General features: G+C 37.8%; 2 protein-coding genes across 6 annotated transcripts in view; both read left to right on the top strand.

Moving 5' to 3' along the window:
- LOC137168631 (GTPase IMAP family member 7-like) overlaps positions 1-5857 on the top strand; it is a 14716-nt gene extending 8859 nt beyond the window's left edge. The window contains exons 1-3 of one of the 2 annotated variants that reach the window (XM_067571342.1): positions 304-572; positions 868-1088; positions 4104-5857. In XM_067571342.1, coding sequence (XP_067427443.1) covers positions 1043-1088; positions 4104-5053 — 996 coding nt within the window. In that variant the 5' untranslated portion in view covers positions 304-572; positions 868-1042 and the 3' untranslated portion in view covers positions 5054-5857. Of the gene's footprint in view, positions 1-303; positions 573-867; positions 1089-4103 lie in introns of those variants that run through there. The other variant, XM_067571341.1, reaches the window with a different exon arrangement.
- LOC137168627 (transcriptional regulator ATRX homolog) lies at positions 5632-12007 on the top strand. Of its 4 annotated transcripts, none has more exons than XM_067571332.1 (14): positions 5632-5717; positions 7502-7552; positions 8220-8730; positions 8868-8930; positions 9063-9196; positions 9293-9346; positions 9441-9489; positions 9663-9902; positions 10018-10103; positions 10606-10651; positions 10864-11136; positions 11246-11497; positions 11638-11740; positions 11822-12007. In XM_067571332.1, the coding sequence occupies exons 3-14, from the start codon at positions 8508-8510 to the stop codon at positions 12003-12005; spliced, it is 1707 nt and encodes a 568-aa protein (XP_067427433.1). In that variant the 5' UTR covers positions 5632-5717; positions 7502-7552; positions 8220-8507; the 3' UTR covers positions 12006-12007. The 4 variants fall into 4 exon arrangements, with proteins under 4 accessions (XP_067427433.1, XP_067427434.1, XP_067427432.1 ...); XM_067571333.1 differs by lacking the exon at positions 5632-5717 and adding an exon at positions 5992-6333 and having other exon boundaries at positions 10879-11136; XM_067571331.1 differs by lacking the exon at positions 5632-5717 and adding an exon at positions 5992-6333.

Genomic DNA, 12007 nt, shown 5'->3' with positions numbered 1-12007 from the left:
CCACATGATTAAGAGAAAAACTCTGAAAAAAAAAGAATAAAATAATACAGAAATTATTTCAAAAACTCAAATACCCTTGTTTGTATAGGAAATTTCTACATTTCTACAGTACAGAGTAGTTGATCTAACATCTCATAATAAAGTACAAATGATCTACAATGTTTACATCACTATTACAATGAAATACTGTACCTTTCGTGATGTAAATTTGCATCATTTTTCAAGGCAGAACCTGCTGTGGTCTGTGGATACTGTGGCCCTTAATGCACCTTTATCAATAAAATGTTTTGGCCACTAGATGGTGCTGCTCATCTACTAACTGGTTTTTGGTCAGCTAAGGTATTCATAAGTCCACTTCATATGGAGCCTTCATCAGACTTGTAAAGGCAAAGCACTCATTTGAAACCTAAATATGTTTAAATACTTTTGTAGTTTTCATCAGCTAAGTGACCCTTTAAAACATTTCAATAACTTAAAAGCTGTTCTGCAGACAAATCTTTACAAACATGTTTTAATTCACTGCTATGAAAGAAACCAGAAATCATCTGTATGCAGACTATCATCATGAGACAGTGAGTCACGGGTGTTCAGTGTGTCGCTTTCATTTGTTTTCTATCACTTGACAGTATGAAAAAAAATTGTACCATGAAAACACATTTCTACTTTAGGTTTTTACTATTTCACAAGTTAAAGTTTTGTTGTATAATATGCTGTACTTTTATGCCGGCAGTGATTTTCTAGGAGGATATTTTTCAGATCGTTGGCCTTTGAAACCTGTGAAACTTGTGTTGAGCAAGTTTTCTGCCGTCATTGCATGTCCTCATGGTTTTACTTTCATTTTCCGTCTTGTAAAACACATTTTCACAGAGACAGGAGAAAAGCTGAATTCACGACTGATCTGAACAAATAAATTTCCCTTCGCGAGATCGAAGGTCGATACAAAACATCGATACATTAAGAATAACTGCGAGTGAGGACAAGTCAGCTGTTTCCAAGAAACCTCTGTAAACTCAGACAGTACTGAGCTGGATCTGCTTCTGCCATGAACTCTGACAACATGTCATCTGCAGAGGAGGATCTCGGGCAACGTAAGTATGAAAATGAGCTCTTTAGTCTTAACTCTTTTAGTTAAGCTGTTTTTAGTTGCTCATGAACACAAATGCCCTCTGGAGTTGTTGGTAACAAAAATGTAGACCTAGCTTTACTGTCAGGAAAGTTGTAAGTTCTTTAAAATAAGCTGTGCTTTATTTTCTCTTTTGTTTCGTGGGACAAATGTAGCCACCCAACACTTTGTCACTCATTATCAGGAATTACTTAGTCACACTTCTTAATTTTTCAGTAATGTAGAAAGTTCACAACTGCATAGGAATCCTGCTCATACATGTCGAGAAGCTGTGGGCAGGTCTGAAAAAGGAGCAGGGGAAGACAGAGGGGAGGTTTAGCAGAGGTGTTTTTTGTCTTTTCCAGACTGAAGCCTTTACCTAAAGCAACTTATCGAAGTACACAGTTTAACTCTAACTAAAAAGGTCAGAGTACTGCATGTCCTGTCACCTTTTGTCCCATTTTTGTCTCAGTTACACTTAGACTTTGTAACAGTCATTTGTACAGCTTTGTATTTGCTCTGTCCTGGCTGCTTTCCATTGGATGTGCAAATTGAAAGAGTCTGAATATAGCTAATTCACAATTTTAAGTCTACATGACACCCTTAAAAACACATTTAAGTCATACAGTAATTGAAAATGAACAGGCACTCTGTGTCATCCCTTCTTTTCCAGTAAACATTTGTTTTATTGCATTTTAACCCTAAGCTAACAGTCATTTGGATCTAGTCAAGTCAAGAACATTTTTATGTATATAGTCCAATATCACAGCCTTGGGGGAGGGCTTTACAATCTGTACAGCACATCCCAAGAACCTCGATTCAGATAAGGAATAACTCCCCCCCAAAAACTTTTAACAGGGAAAAAACAGAAACCTCAGAGCAACAGAGGAGGGATCCCTCTTCCAGGATGGACAGGAATGCAGAAGCTATTGTGTGTACAAAACAGACCAAGATAACAAAATTACAGAAATGGAAACAGTGTGGAAAAGCAGGAAACACTCTTCTGTAACTGGGTCAAAATCGACTCTTCCTAGAATCAAGATTTTGTTAGAAATAAATAGACTATGTAGAATCTTGACTTTGTGTTAGCTGGGTTATTTAAAGTGCCGCTGCACTGGCACACCAGTTAAAGTTGAGGAACAGAGATGAGAGCAGTTCAACACTTTATTGTCTTGTTCAAAAGATTTCCACTTAAATAGTTGACTGTCACAGATGATTTAAAAGGCAAATGAAAACAATCCGTAAACAAAGGTACTCTAATAAATCTTAATCAAATCAAAGCACTCATTTGGTCATTAGACAAAGAAACAGCAGTAACCATAACAAATATCCATAACTTACTCAAATAACGCATCCAGGGTTACAGTCAACTGGAAGAAACAGCAGCTTCTACATACAGACCAGAATGTTACAGCAAACAAAAAGAGACTGAGCAGGGCCTGAGCCAGACCTCTTATTAGTTCAGGTGTGGCCTGTTAAGTTGAGGCTTAGTCCTGCCCACCTAGGACTGGGCAGGAAGGAGGATTTTCTACATACTATCTTCATAATTTTGCACAAAATAGGTTTGTGAATTCCACACAAGAATTATTGAAGCTTTGTAATTTTTATTTTAACATATTTTAAAAGAAAAAAAGCAAGAAACATTTGTGTTTTTGACTGTTTCTGGCTGTGATCATTGGACATTAGTATATTGCTTATATTGCTTTTACTCAGCAGATGTGACATGTTTTTCACGTGACCCTGTTTTGGTGCCACTTCATGCCTCCCCATTGCTTCAGTGAACTGGGTTGATAGTTTGCCATGGCCTTTCAGCTGACTCTCTGTGTTCTATCATGCTCCTTAGTAAGCACCTTGAGGAAACACTGTGAAATCTCTATATGAGGCTACTAAGCTACTTATGTCATTGGATCCCATCCAAATACAGTGCTGCTAGTTGGCAACAAAGCAGGTTAATATCATTATAATAACAGATACTCTTTAACACAATTGAAATCAATGTGTGAATAACATGTAAAACAGCTACCAATTTAGTGATAGTATTTTTTTCTGAAATAAAACAATATAGAGAGAATGTTTACATGTACTATTTAATATAAAGTAGCTGAATGATAAAGTTAAGGGTTGTCAAGCTGTGGTTCACAGTAAATACAAACCTGACAGAAATAACTTATAAGCATGAAAGGGTTCTGTACACTTCCTCTGCAAATGCATAGAAGTCATTTTTGACCCACTTATGGAAAGTTGGGCTAATCATAGAAAAACTTGATTATTTGAAAAAATAAAAGAATATGGTGATATCAAAAAGAAGATTTTAGAGGGAAACCTAGAATATGACATCTTGTTTACGTGCTTTCATATTTTTTATCACAAAAATATTGGAGAAAAAACTAACTAATATAGTAATAGCTTACACACCACCATATACTGCACCATACAGCACATTGAGTGTGTTAACCTGTATACTAATGATTAGTGAAAGACAATTAGTTTATTAATCGATTAGGCGATTGACAGAAAATTAACCGCCAACTATTTTGATAATCGATTAGCCTTTTTGAGTAATTTTTTAAGAATGCCAAATTCTTTCATTTCAGCTTCTCAAATATGAATATTTTCTGGTTTATTTAGTCCTCTATGATAGTAAACTGAATATCTTTGAGTTGTGGACTGTTGGTCAGGACAAAAGAAGACTTTTGAGGACGTCACCCTTGTCTTTTGGAAACGGTGACATTTTTCACCGTTTTTGGACATTTTATAGACCAAACGACCAACAATTAATAGAAAAAATAATTGACAAATTGATCGTTAATGAAAATAATCGTTAGGTTCAGCTCTATATTAAAATCAGCAACACAAATAACTAAAATGTAATGCATTTGTGATAATGTGATGACACAATGTAAGTGTGACTTATTTTGTACAGGTGAACAAAGCTGTGGGCTGAGACCACACTGATGACTAAAAACAAACCTATTGTGTTTCCTATTTGTTGAACTTACAGAGGTAAAGCCCCTGAGGATCATGCTTCTTGGGAAGAGCGGGGCAGGCAAGAGCTCGAGTGGGAACACCATCCTGGGAAGAAAGGTGTTTGAATCAGACATGAGTCTGGCGAGAGTCACTAAACACTGTGAAAAGGGGGTTGGAAAAGTTGGGGATGTGGACATCGCTGTGATTGACACACCAGGGCTTTTTGAGACAGATCGCAAAAAGGAGGAAATAGTTCAAGAGATTCTGCAGTCTGTCAAACTCCAGGAGCCAGGACCTCACGTCTTTGTGTTAGTGGTCCCTGTAGGAAGGATGACTCAGGAGGATGAAGATACCAACAAACTGATCGAAAACAGATTTGGCCCAAGAGTGTGGGACTACACTATTGTGCTGTTCACCCATGGGGATCGTTTGGAGGGAAAAACGATGAACGACGTCATCACTGAGAGTGAAGAAAACCTCCGCAGCTTCATACGCAAGTGTAGTGGTGGCTTCCATGTCTTCAACAACAAAGAAGACCAGGAACCAGAGCAGGTGACAAGCTTTATCGCAAAGATCCAGACCCTGATGGCCCTGAATGCAGGGGGTCATTACCATACAGACCTGTACCCTGAAGAGGAGAGGAAGATCAGGAAAAGACAGGAGAGCATCCTGACAGAGAGAGATGATGAGATCAGCCGCAAGGAGAGAGAGCTGGAGGAGCATTACCAGGGGGAAGAACTGGAGATGAAGAAGAGGATGCTGTGGAGAAAAGAGGAGAAAAATGCAAGACTGGCTGCAGAGAAGGCAACTAACATAAAACTCAAACTGCTACTTTTGGTCTGCATGCTCTTCCTTGGAGCACTCTTGAGTTTAGGAATAGTTTGGGCTCTACCGATGATGATCATCTTGATGTGCATTTATTTCTATATGTTTCAAACTACTTCAGGAAAAATACCATGGTTGTCTGACAAGAAAACTGAGTAGGTGTGTGTTTAGATAGTGATGCATTGTTAGTAATTAGTCATCTTTTCCTCAACTCTATAACAGATGTTCAATTAATGTGATGGACTGTATTTCAAAAAAATTGTTTGGAAAAAAAGGTTTTATGAAATCTATCTGTCAAAAACCAGAAAAAAAGATTAGATTTTATAGCTTTCTCCTGATTTAGACTGAATCCACTCATGTAACAAAACTGTAAAAAATGCTAATGAGACACATTGTGTTTTGAAATGGAATTTAATACTGTTTTATGGTCAAAAAATGGTTTACTTAAGCAGATATTCTTCATATGTTTCATAGTATGTTTGTGGCAATTTGCAATAATGTGTCTGTAACGGTGATGTAGCCACCTATCATAAAAGATAAAACATAAACCAGCAGCATTTAAACATAAAACCAGCAGAAAGAAAGAAAGGAAATGTTAATGTTTATCTCTCAGAACTGTAATTGCTTAATTGTGACAGTATTTTTCTGCCTCTTCGGTGCCTGAACACGGAGTGATTTTCATATTTCAGCGCCCCCTAGTGGTAGATCTTGCACAATAACATGCTGGGTGACTTTCCAACGGCTGAATTTCTTTGCTGGTGATTGACTAAGTTTGTAGGCGTGTCTATTGCTCAGTTTCTGTTTCATTTCCTAATCAGCAGAGGTAGGATAATGTTTTGAGATTTTATCTGTCATTATTATAGTGATTTTTGAATAACAAATGTCAAGTCCGTTGTGTGTTTCTACTCCAGTTTTGTGAAACAATCGTTCATAATAAACAGATTGAACAGATGAACAGATGAACAGGCGCTGTGTGTTTGCTGAGCTTTTTGCTGTAATTGGAATAAAATAGTTACCAATCAATAGCTGCCACAACTGTCCGATGGATTGAAAGTGTTGTTGCATAAATTCATTGTTAAGCAAAAGAAAGGTGAATTGTGCAATACGATACTTAACGCATCTATGTTCACGTCAGATGGTTGATAATAATGCCACATTGTATGCTGTATGTGGCATTGTGGGCAAAAGCCTATATGAGTCGCGATAAACGTGAATTTGTCATATATTAACATGTATACGTCACAATATTTATCGGACAGTTGAAGAGATGAGAGAAGTGAGTTCACGTGGTTTCATCTGACTTACTAGTTTGACAGTTCTCGCTGACTGGGACTGCGGGGCAGCAGCAGCATACTTCCGTATGCTCTCGCGGTCTTTTTTTCGGTTTTTTTTTTACAAGAAACAGAACGATTTGCCCGACCCTTTCTGCTTACCTCAGCGTGAGTATCTACAGTCATTAGGAAGCGGTGGGAGGCTGTTTAGTTCTGCGAAAATACATTTTAATTTCTGAGGAGAATTTAAAGAAACTTATCATTGGGTTCGTCAACAGTAGAGGATGTAGTCTATGTTGGATGACTGATCTTGTACAGTTCATAACTCTGTTCAAAATTAAAAACTGTGGGACTTACAATAACTTGCAACGTTATTGCATTTTTCATTGTCTTGAAACTGGAAGGTGTATTAGTATGTTCATTCTCCCATTTTCTAAACAAGTGATAAGAAGTAATATGTCAACCAATGGGTGTGACAATATCTGGAATGCTGACTCAGTGAAGAAATGTTTTCATTAGACACCTGTGTGGGAGGTTTACATTTATTGTAGTAACATCTGCTAGTAAGCACAAGAGCCTTAGGACAGACTTTGATGTATTCTGTGTAGTCTAAGGTTATGTAAAACAACAATATTAGGCTATCTTGGCTCAATTGTTGAGTGTCTATGGGATCAGATAACACAATCATCCCATATGCATCCGGGATCAGAGTGAAACTAGGCAAGTAAACTAATGGGTGGTGAGGGAGCACCTTTTTCCAAGCTTTGTCTGAGGGGAGACCCACAGTCTCTTTGAAACTGTCTGGCCCATATTAAAATGATAGACATTCAAAAAGATGAGCTTTTTTAAAAGCATGCAATACACATTTATATAAAAAGTTGTCACTGACATATCAATGTAGGGTGAAGTCTAACAGTATACATTGTGCACAATATGAATGTTGCACCTTAAGTATGTTATGTAAGTACTGTGTTGCAGAAATTTGTGTGAGGTTGTGTGTACTGTGCCAAAATGGTAGTAATAATAACAATTATAATAATAGTAATAATACATGATATTAAATGTGTCCGGGCTTTTGAACATGGACTCTTTGGATAGACCCTGCTGTGCCATCAGGAGGGCAGCAGATTAGGAAACCACAAGCAATTTAGCAAAGGAGGTCTGAAGTAAAACAAAAATGACGGGCAACCATAGGACCATAGGAGACCCACTGAAGTTTCTTACTCTCAGCCCAGGTCTTGTAATTGTGTAGCTTCAGGGACAGTGCAAACAGACCACAAGGACAGGATCTCTCACAGGCTTCCCAACCACTAATGGTACAATTTGTTTTCCTCAGGACCAAACCAGAAGCACCAGTGTCACAACCTGAACCTTGATCTGTGCAGTGGTGGGTAAATATTTTCTTCCCTGCGTCACCCAGGCAGAGAAAAAAAGGAGCATGCTTTTTAGGACAAAAATGTTGTGCTATTCCTCTGTTTTTGAGATTGCACTTGTCCTCATGTACATAGGTGCCTGGTCATGTATCAAAACGGAATTGATACAAAATTGAAAGATCCATAATTGGTGGGGAGGGGGATTTTTTTTAATTTAAAACAAATTTCTTGCATTTCTACACTACCTAACCTCTTGGATTAAGTCAAAAAACAGCCATCTGCATTAGTCTAGATTAGTTAGATTGAGGGCACTATAAAAACCAAGGATGCATCACATACAGTATATAATTGGGGGGAGGAGGACAGGAAATGATTATTGGAAGAATGAATCATATTTGAAATTATATTCATAAAAACACTATGTAGCTTAAAATGTTAGTAGGTTGCAGGCCACTAGGCCATCTTCAAGGTTAAACAAGGACAAACAATTCATATAAATGAAATAATTTTCTGCTTCCACAGACCATAGAAGAACCACTGCAGTTTCTTATTCCCAATCCAGGTCTTCTTTGTTGTTGTTGTTTGAATTATGTAGCTTGAGAGACACAGTACAAACAGACCACAAGGACAGGATCTCTCACTTGCTTCCCAACCACTAATGGTGCTACGTCTTTTCCTCAGGGCCAAACTGGATGCACCACTGTCACAACCTGAACCTCGATCTGTGCAGTGGTATGCAAATATTTTCTTCCCTGTGCCACCCACGCAGTGAAAAAAATGGAGCATGCTTTTTAGGACAAAAATATTGCTATATAGGTGCTATTCCTCTGTTTTTTAAAATTGTAGTTTTCGTGTAAATACTGAAACAAAGGTGAAAATGCCTTTCAAAAGGTAAGAATGCAACAGCTTAATTATAAGCTGCTCTGAGAACTCAACTGTGTTTCTCTTTTAATTATTTGAAAATACTGAATGGAGAGAAAAAGGACTCGGTTAAGTCTTTCTTCTTCTGAAGAAGAAGATAGGGACAGGAGATCTAGCCAAAGGTTTAGAAAGAGAGTCAGATATTTTGAAGATGATGAGCAGAAGGAAGAGGAAGTCGAAGAGGAGGATGAAGAGGAGGATGAAGAAGAAGAAAATGAGCAGCCAGGCCCATCCACCCAGAACACCCACAACCAGAGGACACAAGAAAACAGTGAGTCTAACATTAAGTTTGGTTATTGAATTCTTTACAAAACATTGTCCTTGACATGTCACAGTCAAACATTTTCTTGCTGAATGTCAACTATGTGAGCAGCTCCTGCCATTTATGTCAATGTGTGCCAAATCCAGGATTCTTACATGTAACCTGTGGAAACAAGAAGGGCATCCTGGATGTAGGAAAGCTGGACAGAGGTGAGCAGGATCTTGTGTTTGTACTGTACCTGAGTTTACTCAACACATCTTTTGTTTTCGTTTGATTGTTCTTTGGTAATTTCCTCCTTCTTGTTTCTAATTTGTGTTGCTGTATTGGGGTGCTCTGATTAGGCAAGGAGTGTATTGAGTGTGAAGGTCGCTGGTTTTCTCCACCTGCCTTTGAGGACTTTGGAGGGAAAGGGCCCAGTAAAAAATGGAAAACAAGTATTTTCTATGACAATAAGCCTCTACAGTTTTGGTTTGAGGTAAGATTTTTTTTTCTTTTAACTTTTAAGCATGGTGTACATTTCTTTATTTAAGAAAGTCTGCCCAAACACTAAATAACACTGCTTACTTCACAGCAAGGTTCTTTAACCACTAAGGGATTTAAAAGGAGAAGAACTGAGACTGCAAAGGTAACTGAACTTCAGAATACATTGTGATACAGATTTTCTTAAACAAATTCATAAAACTTTGACAGTAATGAGTATTTTATCTTTATTCTTCCAGCATAAGAAAATCCTGTCATCAGACCATGAATCAGGGAGCCTTTCTGAAGGTTTGTCTGCATCTTCTTACAACTTCTAACTGTAACTTGAACCAGCATTTGAATTAAAAAAAACATTAAGACAGGGTGCATGCCAACTTAATAGTATCCATTTTATATTTATTCAATGCTTAGACCTATCAAGTAGTAATTAACAATTTCAAATGACTATATTCCTATCAAAGAGTCAGAAATAAGCCTACAATCTGGTGAAGGAAATGAGGAAGATGATGTTAAAGATGAAGACTGGCATCCAGGCAGTGAAGAATTGGCACCAGAGACAGAGGAGGAGGAGGAAGAAAGGGTAGGGACTGAAAAAGGAGGAGAGGTTGTAGAAGAGGAAGATAAACTGGAAAAGGGAGAAATGGAAGATGAGGATATTCCTGTTGTTGCTGATAACGACAGTGACAACGATGCATTTGAAGGTGACTTTTCTAATAGCAACTTTCATCTGCTGAAACACTATTATTTAAATTGACGGCATGTTAGGCTACTAAGCATTTCTTGGTGGATGTCTCAATATCAATCCTCTTCTTTCAGGGAGTGAGACAAAATTGATCATTTCAGCAGCTAAGAAAAGTGCATTGCAAATGAAACTGCAAGTTCTCATCGAGAGGCTGCCAGAGGTAAGACTGAGAACTGACCTTTCCTGTCGTGCCAGCATGAAGTTTGTGGTTTAGCGTGAAATAGACCATTGAATAGATAGATACACACACTGAAGCCTACACATCCAGCTGTTCATCTAGTACCTTCATCAGGTCAAAATTTAAATGTGTCCATTACTTTGGTTTATGACTAAATACCTACAAAACATTCCCATCAGCTTCAGTTGTGCTTTGTGTTTAGTGCTAGTTTGCAAATGTTAGCATGCTAGCACGCTAAAGTAAGAGGGTGAACATGGTAAACATAATACTGGTAACACTTTACTTTAAATCCCCCTATTTAGCATTTGCTGTATAATTAGTATATAAACATTTAATAAATGGTTTATAACACACTATACTGTAGTTATGAACATAAGTAAAATCTTTACCATAGTAATGATATTAATGATAATACACAGCACAGTAGTTCTGATGAACTGTGTCACATTTTTCTGTATTATTTTTGTATGTGTCCTGGTTTCAGGTCAGGCGTGATTGTCAGTCCAACTGCACAGATCATCCAGTAATAGGTTTGCAAATGTTATTATTATTGCTTCTCTCCTGCTTCAGCAAAGTCAGCAATTTATTACAGTATGAGCACTGAGATTAAATCAGTTAATTTGTAGAGTGATGCTCATACCACGTCTAATGTTCATCCCATTTCAATCTAGAAATATGTGTCTGCTAATTCCACAGTATTACTTTGTAATTCAAGTGATACTGTTCTGTAACTTGTGAGCAGCCAATTTTTTTACAGTGGATGCACAGAGTGAAGAGAAGAGAGGATGCAATGCCTCGGCAAAGAATGACACCTCCGTCACATCAGCCGGACACATTGATCCCACTCAGATACCAGAACCACCCGTCGTTGGAGGTATTAAGGAAGAAAATGGAGAGGAGCTGAGTGAAAATATCAAGAATGAAGAACATGGACAAAGAGAAATCAAAACTGAAGCTGTAAATTTTCCATCATCAACTACCTCATCCCCAGAAATCAAACCTGCCGACATTAAAGGTTAGCATCAAATGAAGATTAAACAGTTCCTTGAATAGTACAATGGTTTAAGATTTCAGGAATTTGAAAAAAATATCTTTATTTGTTTGACATTTTGTCTTCTGCAAAGACAACTTGCAGGGGACAGAAGTCGGAGAGTCGGAAATGGGGCATTGTGAAGAGAAGGAGGAAGAATGGAGGAGAAGAGCGATGGGGCCTGAAATGCAGAGACAGTTGACTGAACATTTTGAAGACTGTGACAGTGCTGATACTGAGCATTTTTACATGCCACCATTTGAAGCCAGTGGTCAAGCCTTTGCAAATGAAAATGCAAACACAGCGTCCATTGGAGGCTTTAAAGAAGAAAGCATAGAGGCGACGAGTAAGAAATCAACAGTTTCATGTGCTTTTTGTAGATATAAGTTTAATAACTTACATTCTGTTTTGTTGGAAACATTGTCTATTTTTTGTGTAATTACTTAAAATGCATTTCAAATTTGAATTTTTCTACTAACTATACAGGTGTTGGCCCTCCCACTATACTTGTGAATGTGCTGGTTGGTGAGAACTCGGATATCACCACCGCTGGTGTGGCTCAATTACAAGAGATGGCGCAAGAAAAAAGGTAGTCTCATGATGACATTATTTGGATAAACAAATATGCTTCATTTACATGCACGGCCATAATAGATTTTTTCTTCCACAGGTGTCCCCAAACAGTCCAAGCCTCAGACATGTTGGAGGGTCCATCCTCTGGGCCCTCTGCTGGCTTTAATCTGGATACGATGGACCTTGATCAGCTAAAGAGAGAAAAAATAAAAATGCAATTGAAAGTCTTAAAGTTGCAAGAGGAATACTACACCCTGCAAATAAAGAAATTTAAACAATGAAA

This window comes from Thunnus thynnus, chromosome 17 (genome assembly GCF_963924715.1).
Source record: "Thunnus thynnus chromosome 17, fThuThy2.1, whole genome shotgun sequence".
Classification (NCBI taxonomy): domain Eukaryota; kingdom Metazoa; phylum Chordata; class Actinopteri; order Scombriformes; family Scombridae; genus Thunnus; species Thunnus thynnus.
Note: the sequence above shows the minus strand (reverse complement) of the source record. Positions and strands in the feature narration are given on the sequence as shown.

What these genes read in the sequence shown, in the direction of transcription:
- LOC137168627 (XM_067571332.1), top strand. Translation starts at nt 8,508, where the DNA reads ATGGAGAGAAAAAGGACTCGGTTAAGTCTTTCTTCTTCTGAAGAAGAA. An exon ending in TGACAACGATGCATTTGAAG is followed by an intron (nt 9,903 to 10,017) that starts GTGACTTTTCTA and finishes CTCTTCTTTCAG; the next exon opens with GGAGTGAGACAAAATTGATC. An exon ending in TCATCGAGAGGCTGCCAGAG is followed by an intron (nt 10,104 to 10,605) that starts GTAAGACTGAGA and finishes TCCTGGTTTCAG; the next exon opens with GTCAGGCGTGATTGTCAGTC.